This window comes from Equus quagga, chromosome 13 (assembly GCF_021613505.1).
Source record: "Equus quagga isolate Etosha38 chromosome 13, UCLA_HA_Equagga_1.0, whole genome shotgun sequence".
NCBI classification, from domain to species: Eukaryota; Metazoa; Chordata; class Mammalia; order Perissodactyla; family Equidae; genus Equus; species Equus quagga.
This window is the reverse complement of record NC_060279.1, coordinates 21,529,414-21,547,259: the sequence shown is the minus strand read 5'-3', so window position 1 is coordinate 21,547,259 and position 17,846 is coordinate 21,529,414. Positions and strand designations below refer to the sequence as shown.

General features: G+C 41.0%; 1 protein-coding gene across 1 annotated transcript in view; it reads left to right on the top strand.

The window, feature by feature from the left end:
• The window catches only part of CENPF (centromere protein F), a 57,126-nt gene extending 42,104 nt beyond the window's left edge, over nucleotides 1–15,022 (top strand). The window contains exons 15-20 of the mRNA XM_046683207.1: nucleotides 2,058–2,234; nucleotides 2,825–2,986; nucleotides 5,326–5,488; nucleotides 6,705–7,181; nucleotides 8,637–8,815; nucleotides 14,129–15,022. Coding sequence (XP_046539163.1) covers nucleotides 2,058–2,234; nucleotides 2,825–2,986; nucleotides 5,326–5,488; nucleotides 6,705–7,181; nucleotides 8,637–8,815; nucleotides 14,129–14,332 — 1,362 coding nt within the window. The 3' untranslated portion in view covers nucleotides 14,333–15,022. The remainder of the gene's footprint in view (nucleotides 1–2,057; nucleotides 2,235–2,824; nucleotides 2,987–5,325; nucleotides 5,489–6,704; nucleotides 7,182–8,636; nucleotides 8,816–14,128) is intronic.
• Nucleotides 15,023–17,846: the final 2,824 nt, after the last annotated feature.

Sequence of the window (17,846 nt, the reverse complement as noted above, 5' to 3'; positions counted from 1 at the left end):
GCTCCCCACTGCTGTTTCCATAGCAGACCTTGCTGATTTGTGCCATCCCTTTCTCCTGAATTTCTTAACACCGAGTCCTAGGAGCAGAGCTGGCAGATGCAATGAAACCTGTCTGCCAAACCTAGTTAAATGGTAAACGTTCCTAGATCCACACAGGCTTCATACAACTTCATCCTAGAAAAAGGTAGCAAAATATAGTTGTGATTGTGACCCTCAATAATCACTAAAACTTGAAATGATATTTGTAATAGCCTGTATAAGGAGTTGGGGGAAATTTGTACTCTTTTCTAAATAAAGTATTTAATCTAATGAAAATGGAAAAGTTTTGGCATTTAATCTCAGCAGCTGATTTATGGAGTTTTCTGGCAATGCTTTGTGGAAGGAGTTCCTGTGGATGATGTCTGAGTGCTTCATCTGCTGAAGTCTTTGGTACTAAGGAGCGTGGGAGTATCCTAAGTATATTGTTGTTTGTATTTCAGTTGCAGGCTCTACTAAAAGGAAAAGCTAGGTGTTCAGCCTCAAGTCCATACATGTGAGTGTGTTAGTCTGCAACAGCTGTATTCATTCATTTGTTCATTCTATAAATAAGTGCTACTAAAGTCGGGATGGAACGTTGAGCCATAGCTATCCTGGGGTTCCTGTACTCAGAGCTTACGGTCTAGACACACAATAAATCATTAAATAGGAAACATGAAATATTCATAAACTGTTAAGTGCTATAAAGGAAACAAACAAGATTCTTTACTGCACAGTAATTGGGAAGTGTGGTGTGAGGGTAGAGAACAACTTAATTTAGATAAGGTGGTCAGAGAATGTCATCTGCAGGATGAGGAGTCCACATGCGAAGAACAGGGCAGAGGAAGGAGCCTTCTAGGTGTAGAGAGAAGTAGGATGAAATCTCTGAGATTAGAAATATCTTTGTATTTTTTAGAAATTGGAAGGAAACCATTGTGGCTGGAGTCAGATGGAAAGTGATAAGAAGAAAGATTGGAACAGTAGGAAGGCCGTGGTAAAGAATTAGAATAAGATCTAAAGTAACACTAAATACAGGAGGCTGGAGTTTAAGGGGAAGGTTTAGGCTGGATACAGGGATTTGGCTAGTACAGAATATAGGCTATTCAAAAATTATGGGAATGATAGAAAATACAGATGGAGAAGAGAAGGTGGCTCAGGGCCTGGCCCAGCGGACCTCCAGCATGCAGGGTGAGATAGAGGAGGAAGAGCCAGCAAAGAAAACAAGAAGACGTGATGAGGCAAACCAAGAGAGTGTCGTGTTCTAGAAGCCAAGCGTGGAGGCTGTCTCAAGATGGAAGGAGTGGTCAACAGTATCAGATCAACTTCGAGGATGAATGAGATGAGGACTGAAGAGCTCTTCAGATGTGCAAATGGAGGCTGATGATGCCATGAAAAGCTACTTCAGGAGGAGTTTGGGATGAAACCAGGTTGAAGTGGGTTGAAAAGTGAATGGGAGATGAAGAGGACTCAGCATGTATATAAACATATGGAAGCAGCTATTTGGGATCAGGCATAGCGAAGATGGATGCCTCCAGGGCTGCAGTTTTGCCAGTCCTACACAGTGAAGGGAGAGAGGGGCAAAAGAGTTGGGGGCATTTGGAAGAAAATTCTTATAGAGATAGAACGTGGACTCTAAGCTGGTCAAGGAAAAGAACATCAGTCTGAGGGGCTTGAATATGAAGGGTGGTGGTGGTGCTGCTGTTGATGATGTCAAGGAATTATTGCAATGCAAGTACTTAAGTAAGTGAGCCTGGAAGCCTAGGAAGGTGTGGTCCCAGAGTGGTTCTGTTCAATCTGAGGTTTCCGAGATTCTGTGGTCCCTGTGGATGTGACTTTGGAGGTTGGGCTGGAGCAGAGGAAATTGTCACTGGAGATGAAGGCGCAATTTAAAGTGAATACATCGCTACGGATTATAGCACTTTTCTATATGGGTTTTGTCTTGCCTGTAAACTATCTTTTCCCCCTCAGTACTCAGTATTTCCTGGAGATAGATATGCAAGTTCTTAATTATTTTCCTGTGATTTCACTTCTTTTCTCATTAGGGTCAATTGAAGGAGCTCATGCTAGAAAACAGTGAATTGAAGAAGAGTTTGGATTGCGCACACAAAGACCAGATGGAAAAGCACGAGAAGATGAGAGAAGAAATAGCTGGATATCACCTACGGCTCCAGGATGCTGAAAAGAAACACCAGGCTTTGCTTCTGGGTACAAACAAACAGGTAACAACGTGGGCTTGGTTACTGGGGGAGCTGGAGAGGATGTTTTGACCATGGTAATGAGGCATTTTTTACAAGAAGGTCAATGTTCTGCATTATTTTCATGCTGTATAATCTTACAAAGGATCCCATTGTATTAACTTCACTATCTTTCCCCCAGTTACTTGCATATATCTTATTTTATGACTTGATTTTTAAAACTACATTTCCATCTTGGAGCAGAATAGTAGGAGAGTCTCAAAGACTATTTGAAATGGTCCTTGGAACAGCAGTGTTTTTTTTTCCCTACAATTTTTTTTGTTTGTTTTTGAGGAAGATTAATCCTGAGCTAACATCTGCCAATCCTCCTCTTTTTGCTGAGGAAGGCTGGCCCTGAGCTAACATCCATGCCCATCTTCCTCTACTTTATATGCAGGCCGGCTGCCACAGCATGGCTTGCCAAGCGGTGCCATGTCTGCACCCAGGATCCGAACCAGCGAACCGCAGGCCGCCGAAGTGGAGCGTGTGAACTTAACCACTGCACCACTGGGCCGGTTCCTCCTACAATTTTTTTAGCTGAGCCTCCTGGCTAAATTAACTTTTTTCTGCCCTAGTATGAAATGGAAATCCAAACATATCAAGAGAAATTGACTTCTAAAGAAGAATGCCTCAGCTCCCAGAAAGCGGAGATGGACCTCTTAAAGTCTAGTAAAGAAGAACTCAGTAATTCTTTGAAAGCTACCACTGAGATTTTAGAAGAATTGAAGAAGGCCAAGGTATGTTCACTTCTTGCTTCATGACTTCTCATGTTCTTATAGATAATAGTGGTTTTAATGGTATAGAATTAAGCGCTTTCATTTTAATTTTTATCAACATTTTTTTGTAGTCAAAAATAATATCGTTTATCAATTCTCTGTTGAGTTATTTTAAAAAATCAGTGGATGGCCTGCTGTCTCAAAGCTGGAATAAACTTTCCATTGCTCAGCGAATCCCCTCAAACTAGAGAATGTTAAAGACTTTTCAAGATGGATATGAAGATTGAGCCAATAACAGATTAGGGCAGGCCCCTCCAGCTGTAGATAATAATTTGGTGGGTAATTCCAAAGTCTTGCTTGATTCATCCTCAAATTCACTGCTGTCACCAAACCTACTTTCCTGGGGCTTTTGGGGAGATCAAAGTGTGGCAAAGTATTTGATCAGGCACACGGATGTATACATTCTTCTCTTCCTCTCCAGACAAGCATCATAAAACTTTTTTCTTTAGATAAAAAGGAGGTTGAACCCTGGGCTCAGGATTGTTAGACTGTAGATGGTGCTACAGTAATTCTGCTTGGAAAGAGATGCTGTTTTCATTCCTACAGGTATTTTCCATAAAGTGAATACCATCCAGAATGCATAATAATGATCCTGGAAAATAAATATCTTTCAGTAAAGGTCTTCATTTATAGGGTGACTTAAATTTTTAAAATTATGGTATTAATTGTATATTGAATATATTGAAACAGAAAACTCTAGGTATAAGCTTCTTATGTTTATAGCTCTTACACAACTATTATCAAGGTGAAAGAACTATACCAATAAAATATAAACTAATAAAATTCCATGATCAGTAATGTTCTGCTGCTACAAAATGAGAGATGAGAGACGCTAGGTTTAATAATAGAAAGAAGTAGCTTGAGGTCTACTTTTTTATTTACTCACTTTCTGCTTTTTTAATCTTTGACACTTCTCCTATGGGGAATGTCTATTTATATACATACTGTGTACAAAATGGTACATTGCTTATTAGCTGAGTCTATTCAGATCTCATATAATTTTAGTGAGGTACCAGTTGATAAGCATTGTTTAAATTGAATTAAATGGATCTCCAATCCAGTTATGGTTGGAATCAGAAGTAGAAAATTCCAAAAGTGCAGATTTGCCACAACGTTGCTAATAAATTGTTTCAAGATGAAATATGCGAAGAATGAAATCTACTTGCAACATGACTGTGATGCTCAGGTTCTTCTTTATTTTAAATAGTGTGGTCCGCCTTTGTATGTTCATGATCTCTTATCAGATACTCCTAGAGCTAGATTGTTTTAGAATTCTGCATTTTTTAGATATTACATAGTATACACAATATCCCAGCAGGGTCTGGGGTAATACTTCATACTCAAATTCATATTTCTGCAGCAAAATGTATGCATATTCACACAAGGTGGGATAAATAGACGATAAATACCTTCATATCTGTTCAGGTCAAGTTTTGCTTCTAAATCTTTTACAGAGCTTTTTTTGGATTTCGCAGTTGTAAAGAACTGTGAACTTGTCCTACTGAGAAGTGTGTGGTGACACAATTCTCCAACCGTTCTATTCCTTTCTGTTTAAGCTACTATAAAATTTGAATTTGTGTCGTGATAATTTAGTCTTCACTTGGTGTGACTAAAACAAATGCCATCTTAGGTATTGAAACTGTGCGATAGCACAGGATTACAAATGGGAACACAGTTGTCTCACTGCAGATTCTTTCTTTTTTAAAGATTGGCACCTAAGCTAACATCTGTTGCCAATTTTCTTTTCTTTTCTTCTCCCCACAGCCCCCCAGTACATAGTTGTGTATTCTAGTTGTGGGTCCTTCTGGCTCTGCTGTGTGGGATGCCACCTCATCATGGCTTGATGAGTGGTGCTGAGTCCATGCCTAGGACCCAACTGGCAAAACCCTGGGCCACCAAAGTAGAGTGCACGAACTTAACCACTCGGCCGTGGGGCTGGCCCCTGAAAATGTTTGACTCCCCCAACAATGTTCATGGACTTCTACCCCCACCCCCAATGTGTGATTCCCACTGGGTAAACACATACATAGTGGGCTACGCATAATAGGATATTATCTTAGGAATCATGATTTATGCTTGTCGATACTAAGAAAGGAGTAACAAAACCAGTGTCTTTGGGGAGACCTCGGAAACGGAGTAGAGAAAGTGAATTGTTTTCTGCATCTTTGAATATTTTCTTTTGGACGTAATAATTCTTAAGTTTATAATATATGATTCTTAGTTATATCTCCTAATTAATTTTTCCATATGCTCATAAAAAGCAATTCAAGGTTTTAGGTGGAATTACTTTTGTTTTGTAGATGGACAATCTGAAATATGCAAATCAGTTGAAGAAGGAAAATGAACGAGCCCAGGGGAAAATAAAGTTGCTGATCAAATCCTGTAAACAGCTGGAAGCGGAAAAGGAAATGTTGCAGAAAGAGCTGTCTCGCCTTGAAGCTGCACAAGAGAAACAAAAAACAGGTGAGTGTGAACTGGGCCCGTCAGCGAGCCAGACCTCTTTCCCGCTAGTGACATCACACACGGATGGTGTCTGCCTAGGAGGTGTTTTCAGTGCTCTGTTCTGTTACTGCGTGCTCATTTTTAGCAGTTATCCGTTTTTCAATTTCTGATGTTTGTGCTCAGCGTGCAGTCATTAACAGGATTCTGAATGAAGCCTATAGTTTGAAATAGAATGATCGCATCTTCTGTTCTATAAAACATACAAAAAACTGGCAGCACTTATTGCTAATGAGCTGTTCCAAGAAGAGGTTTTCATGTGGATGTCCATTTACGTAGTTCTTCCATCAAAGGCAGACTGGTATCTGAGCTGGCATTGATAATTTATAAACAGCTGATTCTGGTTGTCTTTGGCTCATCCGAGTGGGTCAACGAAATAGAAGGGTTGGGGGCATATTTTTTGGGAGTGGAGGTAAAATAAAAATAGAAAAGAAATGACAAGTCTCCTTGTCACTTTTCTCTCCTTATGCCCCCAGAGCGGAATGCTCTTACTGTGTGGCTAGATTATGGCAAGTGTAGTAGGCGTGGCTCTTCTGGACCATAGCTTTGCAGAGTGGGTCAATAATCTTCCCTGCTGAAAAGAGTCCTGAGAGTAGACTGGAGCTCCAGGGAGGTTGTCCAGTGGATTTAATGCCAACCACGGCACTACAAGTTGACTAAGACATCCACCTTTGCAGTATCCTTCAAGCTCTTGTTCATCAGGTCCTCCATTGCTTTCAAATGGTTTTCAAAGCTTTTTTGGACTTACTTTGTCACTGGCCCCTGCCTGTCTCCCAAAGCCATAACAACAGAGACTTTATATTCTCTACTGACTTTTATTGTTCATTCACTTACAATGGAAAGAATGGACAGGGCAAAAATAGAGGATGTGATAAATTGATTCATTTGATCTCATATGATCACTCTAAGAAAGTCTGATGGATTGGCTGAAGTATGAGTTTGAGATTTTGGTGGATTTTATTTAGGCTATCCCAATAAGATGTAACTTACTAGAATATGGACCTTGGTATGATCTCTCCCAAACAAGAGCTTTTTGAACTATAAGAACGTACACAGCTGTATCTCCCCCACTCCTCCAAAAAAAATCAAAGAGCAAATCTAAGGTTACCTGCCTTGTGATGCCCAGGGTTTACTAGAGAAGTGTCAAGTTAGACTTGATGTGTCACTTTATTTATGACAGGTGCTGTTGTGGATGCTAATGTGGATGAATTAATGACCGAGATGAAAGAACTGAAAGAAACTCTTGAAGAAAAGAACAAGGAGGCTGATGAATACTTGGAAAAGTACTGTTCCCTACTTATAAGCCATGAGAAGCTGGAAAAAGACAAAGAAATGTTAGAAACACAAGTTGCTCGTCTGAGTTCACAACAATCCAAACTCAATCTCCCAAGTTCTCCTTTGCTGAATTCAGTTGTTCCAGGATCATCTCCGGCCCCTTCTGTTACTGAAAAGAAGTTACCGTCCGGCCAAAATAAAGCTTCAGGAAAAAGACAGAGATCTAGTGGGATTCGGGAGAATGGAGAAGGAACGACGCCTTCTACACCAGAGACATTTTCTAAGAAAAGTAGGAAAGCGGTCAAAAGTGGCATTCACCCTGCAGAGGATGCAGAATATGCTGAGTTTGAGCCAGAGGGCCTCCCAGAAGTTGTAAAGAAAGGTACGTATAATTTAGAAACAAAATTATGTGTCGTCTTTTGAAACTCCACATAAAAATTCGCATACAAAAAAGACAAGCATTTATTTTTTAGGTAAGTGTGCAACAGTACGAATTGATCTTCAGAAGCGATAGTCCACTTTTAAATTGATAGGGTTATATATTTTCCTTTCTGTCGTGAGAGAATGACTAGGATCTAATTACTCTTGTCACACTACAAAAGGGGCTGGTAGATTTGAAAAGGACTGGTAAAAACCTGTTTAGAATTTGATATTTCTGTGCTGAAAAATCCTGAATGAAAGACACCCTTCAAGCTTTTCTCCCTTTGGTTGTGTCGCACCCAGGTAGTAGGTGAGCTGGAGGATGGACCTGATGATGCTGGTCCCCTGGCTGGAGCCACTTACCACTTTTTTTTTTTAACCAAGTGGTCCTCCAAGTGTGGCCCAGGGATGGAGCCTGTCTAGGAACCGTTTGTTCCTTGTCCATGACAAAAAACAATGTGCAGAAATCAAGAGTAAGAGTTTAAAATTTTCAAAGCAATTTGGCATTGTTTCGACATCCAAACACATAATCATTTTTCTATTGATTCATGCTTATTGTCTTAGACAAAAGTATCATTCCACAGCAGACTGGGAATCAGGCCCCACCCCTCCCCTTCTAAAAGATCAAAGCTGGTTCTTTGCCATAGAAGGTTTGAGAAGCACTGTTCTGAGTAACTCTAGCCTTTAGGAAATCTGGCTCAAAAATAGTTAGCTGTCTTTCTCATCACTGTTTTTTATTTGTAGTTATAGGGTTAAAAATAAAACAGAAAGAAATGCTGCTTTCGTTAGCCATTTATGCTGCTCTGGAGTGTGTGTGATATGCTGTCTGTAGTGTCCTTGGGATTGACTTTCTCCTGATGGTCCTCACAAGTCCTGTCCGGTCCCTCAGTGGAAGGAGACGATGTATGCAGAGAGTGAGGTGATCCGTAGCACAAGGTCAAGTCTCTCCTCCCACCTACTCTCTACACAAGAGCCATCACCCGAAGTAGCTGTAACCATTGCACATTAGCCCCCCTTAAACAAAAGCTGCCCTTTCTTTTTTGTTTTTCCTTTCTATTTTATCCTCTTACTTTCTCAAATGCAAATTTTACAGTAAGGCCTGCTGGTGTGTTCTTCAGATCTTAGGAAAATGTGAGTTAAGACATCCATGTGGAAGAAGCAGGAAAAAATTTCCTGTTTAATATTATTTTCCCGTTGTGGTTTCTTATGTTTCTAATAAGAGAAAACCTGCTAGTTATTTATTCAATTTGATGACTCCCAGGGTAGCAATGAAGTTAATCTATTGTCCACTGTGGCCAGGAGAAAGTGTTTTTGGCGTTACCCTTATCTTCGTAAAAACTTTACCTGATGACCGTCATTTCCACTGTAGATAGAATTGCACCCAGCAGTGTTGACAGTCAGCCTTTTTTGTCCTTAGGGTTTGCTGATATCCCTACAGGAAAGACAAGTCCGTACGTCCTGCGGAGGACAACCATGGCCACTAGGACCAGCCCCCGCCTTGCCGCGCAGAAGTTAGCACCGTCCCCCCTGAGTCTCGATAAAGAAAATCATGCTGAGACCTCCAAGCCAACAGCTGGTGGCAGCAGATCACAAAAGGTAAGCTCCTGTGTGCATGTCCCTCCCGTTTGAAATCCAGAGAGTTACAGCGTTATCTGGATGAGGATTTGACACTGCGCCCTCTGACTCGGGAGCTCTTTAAAGTCTGACCTTCTGGATGTGGTATAAATAGGTCAGTGTTGAGGGGAGTGGTAGGCAGACCTGAGGATGAGCATCACATTATCCTGCCTGCCCACAGTCTCATCCTTGACCTAGCAGGCCGCTTATAAATAGTCTATTGGGAAATGACATTGTCAGATCAGAACTCACAGGATTTCTAAGACAGCTTCAAGCATTACTGCTGGAGGATTTGAAGAGGTTGTTTCTCTTTGGGCATAGGCATTGGACATTGCTTGCTTCATCTTTTTTTCCTCTCACCTATCTGCCCCCCAGCTGCCGATTCTTTGTTTTTTTTTACTGCTTTACTTACTACAAAAAGCAAATACTTCAGTAGATTTCTAAAGAAAGGAACTCTGTTTATGGATTTCTATTTATTTATTTTGAGTAAGATTAGCCCTGAGCTAACATTTGCTGCCAATCCTCTTCTTTTTGCTGAGGAAGACTGGCCCTGAGCTAACATCTGTGCCTGTCTTCCTCTACTTTTTATATGTGGGATGCCTACCACAGCATGGCTTGACAAGCGGTGCCATGTCCGCACCTGGGATCCAAACCAGCGAACCCTGGGCCGCCGAAGCGGAATGTGCACTTAACTGCTGAGCCACCAGGCCGGCCCCATATGGATTTCTCTTTTGATTGTTGAGGGTAGAGCTCCGACCTTAGTGATCTCTGTACCTTGCAAACAGCCCGGAAAACGTTATTTAAAGCAGAGAATATTTGCTTAACAGGTCTTTGTTCCATTACTATAATCCATAGCAGCTACCATTTATGTATGCAAAGTATGTGCATTTTATTGAATTCTCAAGTTTTATTTTCTCATTTTATTGAACTCTCGCAGTAAGTGGTATTAGAAAAGGATGAAGAAAGTAAGACTCATAAAGACATAACCTGCCCAGAGTTAACACCTAGCTTCTCCCGACTATAGTTTTGCTCCCCCAGTGTTTCTCAAACTAGCAATACAGGAATATTGTTGGAAGTTGCTGGAATAGTGTCAAGAATTTTAAAAGTTTTGCGATTTTCCTCTGCTTACTTGTCAGTTTGATTAAGTGTGCAATCTGGTTACCTCGAACCAGCAAGCAAAACTTTGACAGTGTACTAACTCCTATTTGGTGATATGATAATTCTTAAGTGAACAGGCGTGCCTCCTCATTAGGCCCGTGGATGCCAAAATACAAAGACATTGGTGATTAGTTGCATCAAAACAAGAACATATGTGCAAATTTGTTTGGTACGTTGATAAATAAGAGCCTTAAGTGTTGAGGAATTTATACTTAGTATTAAGTTCATAACTTATAATAAAAATTTTTTAAATTCAGGGGTGAGGATGAATGGTCTGAGATTTTCTTTCCTTCGTTAAAATGGGCCCATCCTGAGCCAGCCTTGATGGCCTAGTGGATAAGCTTTGGCACTCTCACTGCTTCTGTGGCCCAGGTTTGTTCCCTGGTCGTGGAATCACACCACCCGTCTGTCAGTTGCCATGCTGTGGCGGCAGCTGGCATAGAACTAAAGGGACTTATAACTAGAATATACAGCCATGCACTGGGGTTTTGGGGAGAAGAAAAAAAATGAGGAAGGTTGGCAACAGATGTTAGCTCTGGGTGAATCTTTCCCTGCAAAAAGAAAAATGGGGTGGGCCCATCCATTACTTGTGTTGGAAATATTCTACCATTTTGTGCAAATCCTCTCCCTGCCCCCCCACCTTTTTTTTTCTTTCTTTCTTTCTTTCTTTTCTTCCTTCCTTCCTTCCTCCCTCCCTCCCTCCCGTCCCTTCCTTCCCTTCCCTTCCTTTCTTTCCTTTCCTTCCTTCCCTTCCTTTCTTTCCTTTCCTTCCTTTCCTTCCTTTCTTTCTTTCTTGTGCTCTTATCCACTCACATTTGGATTTAACTTTTGGATGCTGGTAATAACAAAACACTGAAGAGTTTCCTGGAGTAGGTCCTGACTTTCTAGTGATCACAAGAACAACTTCTTTTCGATAAAACAACTAGTGCTCCTAAAGAGGGAAGCCTCCAAGCTTGACCAAAGCTCTTACCAGCAAGATCACCCCTGACCTGCAGTACAGGAGGAGTCGGGGTTAGGTTCTGGTGGAGGCTGTGCCATTTCCTTAGATGAGTGCCTGGGAGCCACCCCTGACTCCTCAGTACACACAAATATCCTTTCCTGCTTGTCTCACACTTACACCTACAGGGATTGGACGAAGTGTTTGTCCGGCTCTCTCTCTCTCTTTTTTTTTTTCAATTTTTAATTCTTTTTTTAATTGCAGTAACTTTGGATTATAACAATATATAGCTTTCAGATGTACACGGTAATATATTTCGAATTTTGTGTAGATTACATCATGTTCATCACCCAAAAACTAATTATAGTCCATCCGCTCACATGTGAGCCTAGTCACCCCTTTTGCTCTCCCCCCTTCCCCTGTGGTAACCACCAATCCAATCTCCATTGCTATGTGTTTGTTTGTTGCTGTTTTTATCTTCTACTTATGAGTGTGTCCGGCTCTCTTAAAACAGAAAATCACGACAAATAGGCAGTACCCTATACTTCCACCATTTCGCGGTGGCTCACTTTGTTGTAATTACTTGCTTCAATAGCAGCCTTCTGAGTTCCATTATGAGTTCTTTGAGGTTCCTGATCATGTTTGTGGTTTACCTGTGTCCTCATGTCTAAGCACAGTGTTGACGTTCAACAGATATTTGTTGAATGAGTGGAGCTGTTAATGTTGTCCTGACATGACTGCAATAATAGATGTTTAAAGGTATGTCAGGAAAGCATCTTATGAAATCACCCTATGGGTCATTTTTTTCTCTTTTTATGAGGAATTGATGGTAAAAGCAGTTTGCATGTGGAGTTCAGACTTAATATCTGAGAAAAGAGCTTTGCACACTAGGGGGCCCGCTCTCCACGCTGCTGTTGAATCTGATGCGTGTGGAGTAGTAACCATGGTTTCCTGCAGATTTGTGTCCAGTGCATTAGCTACCAGCTGCAGTAGGCACCAGCGGCTATGAATTGCTAAGCAATTTTGTGCACTTGTACGAATGGGTGGAAGGGGGATCCTCTTCAGAGCAGCTTATAGGAGACTTCACGATTAGATGCAAACTCTTCGAAACCTAGCCTATTGAGTTTTAATTTAATTCAGCATTTTCTGAGTTGCCTTATAAATGATTGCCTCATCTGTTAGGTATAATTCATCATTTAGTTTGAAAAATGTAGAGCAGGATGTCATTTCCTAAAGCAGATGCTTAGAAACTCAGGATTATGAGCCCTCTCCTTAAGTGACTGGCTGAGTTTTGAGAGATGTGATTGCCTAGGTCGTTTAGCAGGACCTTTGGTGACATCTGACAAGTTCAAAGGGGAAAACAGGTAAAATGCCGAGTGGTGAGGAGCATTCTCTGTTATCTCTCTGGCATGAATAAGCGCAGGAGCTCCTAGTTTGCTGGCGACAAGGGAGTCGGTGATTGTGTGTAGGCTTGATCTGAACGTGGGATGGGCGCTCAGGGCCAGAGGACTGGCCACTAAATTATAGTCATCCTCTACAGTGAGGCTGGCACCACAGCGTCAGTCAGCATTTCTTGGGATCTTATGAGGTTCCTTTTCACTGAGCCATCTGCATACTCGCCCTCTCCCCACTCGGGCAGCAGACACAGTTTGTAAGTAAGATGATTAGGATATGACCTAATTGTTTAAGTACTTGGTGAATTTGACCTCATCTAGTTATGGACAAGTCTGAGGCTGACTAACCAACATGAGGATCAATTCCACAGTTTAAACCCTGATCACAGACTACGATTTCCTCAATTCAGTATCAGGGAAATTGAATCTGCAGGGGGAAGGCAAGGAGTTTGACTAGCTCAGATTCTCTTTTTCCAACGTGATCTCTCTCTCTTTTTTTTAATTGTGAACCTAAAGATTTGACTCTCCTGCATCTGATGGGTTCGAAGGAAACAGCTGTCTATTGTATCACTTTCTAATTTAAAAAAATTAAAAAGAGTACTAGTAAAACTGGGTTTTTTTTCTTTCGACTTTCCATGGACAGTAATTTTCCACCAAGTGCTGATCCTTCAAGGCTGCTCCTTTTAAGTGTCCCACGTATAATCAGAGGTGGAGGCGAGCTTTCCAGGCATCCAATCTGTTGGCCAGATTTACTGTGTTTTCTGTAATGAAAAGTATTTAGCTGCCTTTTAAAACCACATACTTCCTGTGGAAAGACTATAAATGGGGACATAATTTCCATTCTTTCTTCTTACTGTTTGAGGAGGTCACGGGCCATCAGTTGCTCTGGAAGTGATCTGTCACCTAGCTGTTTTCCAGCATCGGCACTGAATGCCTCTCGCCCTTGTTAAGAGTCCTTCCTCTTTTTCTTGTGACGATCTTCCTACTTGAATCTTCCACTCTTGCCTTTAACTTTGATTAAGGGAAGCTTTTTTGTGTGTCATCTCTTTTGCTGCTCTTTCTCTTTCCTGACCCCCTATCTTCTTTCACGACTATGTAAACCTCAAAAATCTTGACTCTGCCAGCTATGTGGCCCTCTCTGCTGCTCCTTAAAGCCTCACATTTTCTGAGATCCCTCTTCTTTTTAAAAGGCAGGACATCAGAAAGGGGATTTGCTCTTCTGCTATAATCCAAAACCAATATGGAAACAAAACAACAATGTAAGGAGAATGATTAGAAATGCCATTTTATGAGTAACAGTTTCTAGGTCTTTTAAATGTTGCAAATAAAGCTCGCACCCTGTGAAGGTGGTGTCTCCTATTTGGATTTTATTCATTTGAATGACAGGAGGGGCTCAATGAGGATACATGAAAGCTGGTTGGGGTTCTCTTTGAGGAATAGATTGAGCGATGGCCAGGTAGTCAAGCATATTCTGGGCACTAGGGACACAAAGCTTAAGAGGAGATAGTCTTTGCTCTCAAAGAGCTTACCTGCTGATCTGAGAATGTCATGCTGGCCTTGGGAGTGAATCTCTGGCCATCAGAAGTGTCAAGGAAAGTTTGCAAGATGACTCGTCAGAGGTCGTGTCTGACGTCCTTCTAGCTTCTCTGTTAGGCGTGGCCTGTTGTTAGTGAAGATGCAATAGTGGAACTGTGTACAACTCTGAGAGCAGAAGAACTTACACTTCGGTGACATAAGTGCTTTACTTTTCATGTTGTAGAAATGTGAACGTCATTGAAGCCTGTAACAAAGATGTTTGTGTTGCAGGTCAAGGCTGCTCAACAAAGCCCAGCGGATTCAGGCTCTGCCTCCCGAGAACCCAGCATGAAGTCTCTCTCGGTCAGTAACCTTCCTGAGAGAAGTTCGGCCGACAGCCCCAGGGAGGGCCTGAGGGCCAAGCGAGGCCACCTCACCCCCAGCCCAGAAGCTGGCCCCAAGTCCAAGAGCGGCGAGAACTGTAGGGTCCAGTAGAAGAGACTTTGTGTGTCAGGACCCCCGGAAGGTGGCAGGAGTTGAATAGAAAGCAGTCAGGGGGCACATTATCAGTGGGAAGAAAAAGATTCCTTAGAAGTATGTTGTACTCTTTAGATCTCCCATGTATAAGTGTTAGAAAAGTTTGGAAGCACTAATCACCTATTCATCATCGATATTCCTCTTCTGTGATGTAAATAGCACTGTGAAAAGCTTTTTGGTAATGTTACACTTATATGACAAAGAACTTCTGTTTGTATGTGGATTTTACACTAAAAAAATGAAAAACACATTGATACTTCCAGTTCACAGCTCCCAGGAAAATGTAAACTTTTGCTTTATGATTTTCCTACGTAGAGTGTTAGGCATGAAATCATTTTAGATCAAGACTTTCTTTGAGCTGAGTAAAATGAAGGAAAACTATGTTGCGTGTGTTTACGGAAGACTGCACACACATGCATATATGGGTGTATTCATCCTTCTCTTCCAATGTGTCTTCTCAATCTTTGCTTATAAAACCTGTACATATTTGTGTGTGGTGGTGTGAGTTGTGTGTTTATTTTCAATTAGCCCGGTTACAGGCTCCTTGAAGGTGTAGTATATCAAGTTTTCTGTCATTGTGCTGTTTCTTTTTAAGACTGATTTGGTACGCATTCTCAGAAATGGTGATCCTTATTAAAATATAGCATGTTTTTCTAATAAAAAAGTTTCCTTTGTTTTCTCTAAAAATGAGTCTTAAATATAAATGCATCGTGAACATTGGTACCATTTCTTGCTAATTTCAACAACCTCTTATAAAAGTAAAAATGTTTTAACAAGTGATAACTAGTATATTTAGTGAACATATTCAGTTAAATTAAAAGACATGATTTGGAATATGGGTCATGAAGATTATATAGGACTATATGTCCAGCTAGTGCCTGGCACATTGTGTGTACCCATTAGATCACACACAGCAAGCATATAAGTACATGGTATTTTCCAGCTCATTTATGAATGTCGGGTTTCGAAAATATGCAGGCATTATGAGCCATATCAAATCTAAAAAACTTTGGAACAAGTCCTTGTGTCCTTGAATCAGGGTAGAAAAGTTTTGCAGGACATCAGCTAGTAAAAGATAATTTGTTCTTGGCTTTCAGTTCAGATTGCTGTATAAACCTTGACAAATACTATCATTATATTTTAAAATTGTCCTTTGCAAGGTGGTTCTATTGTTCAGTAATACTTCAATAATATTAAGCTATTTAGTATTCATCTACTGAAAGTGATATCCTGGCTCTTGTTTCTTCCTTCTGTTTCTCCAGTTGCTAGGGGTTGTGGTCTGGGGCAATGTCCTTATCATAAATCATCCCAAGGTTGCCATGTGCTCAAGGGCATGGCCCGGAGTAGACATCGCTGGGATCAGGCCATCAGCATCATTGGCTGGCTCTAGTGGTTGGAAGATTCCACTCAGTAGGTCTGGCTGGATAGTTCCGTGGGTCCTTGAAAGCTCTTCATCTTTTCCTAGGGGGATTGTAGCTGCTGCTCCTTGTTACAGGGAATACGTGGCATGCCTTCTATTTTCATAATTGTGGAGAATTGTTCACAGTCACAGCATATTACATAGTCTTTTCCCCGAGCTAACAATATGTGTTATACTATCAGCTGAGCTGCATATAGGATAAGTAAATAAGCTACAGTTCCAACTCTGAAGTACGTGAGAAACCAGTTGAGTCACGAAGAAGGTCTCAGTTGACAAATTATATGGAGAAATAGACCAAGTCCAGACATCTAAGAATCGGATTCTCATCTGTACAATGAGAGGCTTGGTAGACAATTCTTTCCTCTTGAAGATTCTTTAGAAACAGAGATGGCCCCTTTGTGTTATTGGGACTTATCAAGAATCCAAAGGGACTGCGTCCTCAATAAGAAGGGGATAAAAACCAACATCGAAACATAGCCTGATTTCCTAAGATCACCCCCCCACCCCTGCACACACTCTCCCCTCCTTTGAGATTTATTTGTGGTTTTTCTCACTTAACTCCAATCACCGATTTGTTTGAACCTTAAAAGAAGACAGGATACCTCCTCCCAGGGGCCCCTCATCTAGGAGGGGAGACCTGTTCCACTTCCCAGCTGGCTGGAGTCCGTAACACTTCTAACTACTCTTAGAGTGGCTCAGAACATTGACCTTAGAATTTCCAAGTTAGTTCTTTCCAAGTCATTCAGGCTATGGCAGTAGGTCTTGAAAGTAATTTAAAAGAGATATAGACTGTGATCAATTTTTGAAATGATAGGTTTATTACACCGCAGTTAAAGGTTGAACTGGTCAATGGCATCTATGTCATAGTTCTGTTTCATGGTTGAGAAAGGGTTTATAATTATGTCTTCAGGAGGACACGAAGTACCTGGAGTTGGTAGTTGAGCTAGTTGAGCTATGCCCTCCCTCCTACTTCTATTCGTATCAGCTGCCTTCCCTTGTAGAGGAAGGGGCTTTAAATTAGGTTCACTGCCTAGAGAGAGCAGAACTTTGAGTGCCTCAGAAGAACCAGGCCATTCTAATTAGAAAGCCTGGGACCTAAAGCTAGCATCCTCTCTCCAGGTAGAGTTGTGTATCTAATGCCACCCCTCACCTGAGCTATGGCTCGACACCTAAAACACTGTGGAAGGTTATATACATTTTACAAAGTGTTTTCAAATGTTTGCTCAAACCTTACACCTTTGTGAGCTAGACTTTAAGATCTCCATTTCATAGGCTGAGATTAAGTAAGAGACACAGGCAAGACTTCTGAATCATACATCTGAGGAGACCTTGTTAATAATAATGATAATGTGCCTCACAACAACCTTGCAAAATGGAGATTATCCTCATTGGAGAAAAGATGCGATAGACTGAGAAAGTTGAAGTATTTCAACATCAGTTTTGTGAATACAGAGCCCACTGTCTTGTTTGTCTTGCGTCTCTCTAGGGGCAGGCTGTTCCAGAATAATTCGGATAGTACAAATATTCACGTGATAGAAGCAGCTTTTCTACTTTCTCTTTGCAGTGGAGACATCCTTAATCTAGGATGATGGCCGCTGACTTGTGTTACCTTGTACTGAATTTTCAAAAAAAAAATGAGACTAGCTGTAAATTTTGACTTCTAAAAATTGTAGCTACTAACTTAATGTATAAGCATTATTTACTTAAATCCTTTTAAAGAGTCTGTTTTGGAAAACTTTGGAAAATCTAAAAATTTGTAAGTCTTTGAATACAAAAGTTTAGTATAAAAGTAGATGTTAAAAATGAAAGTGAGGGGTCAGAATACCTTGGTTCCCCATGTAACCTTGGGCAAATTACTTAATTCACTATGCCTCAGTTTCCTCTGGTAAAGTTGACTATAATAATAATACAGTCATGTGTCACTTAGCGACAGGGATACATTCTGAGAAATGCATTGTTAGGTGATTTTCTTGTGTGAACACAGAGTGCACTTACACAAACTTAGATGGCATAGCCTACTACATACCTAGGCTATATGGTGCTAATCTTATG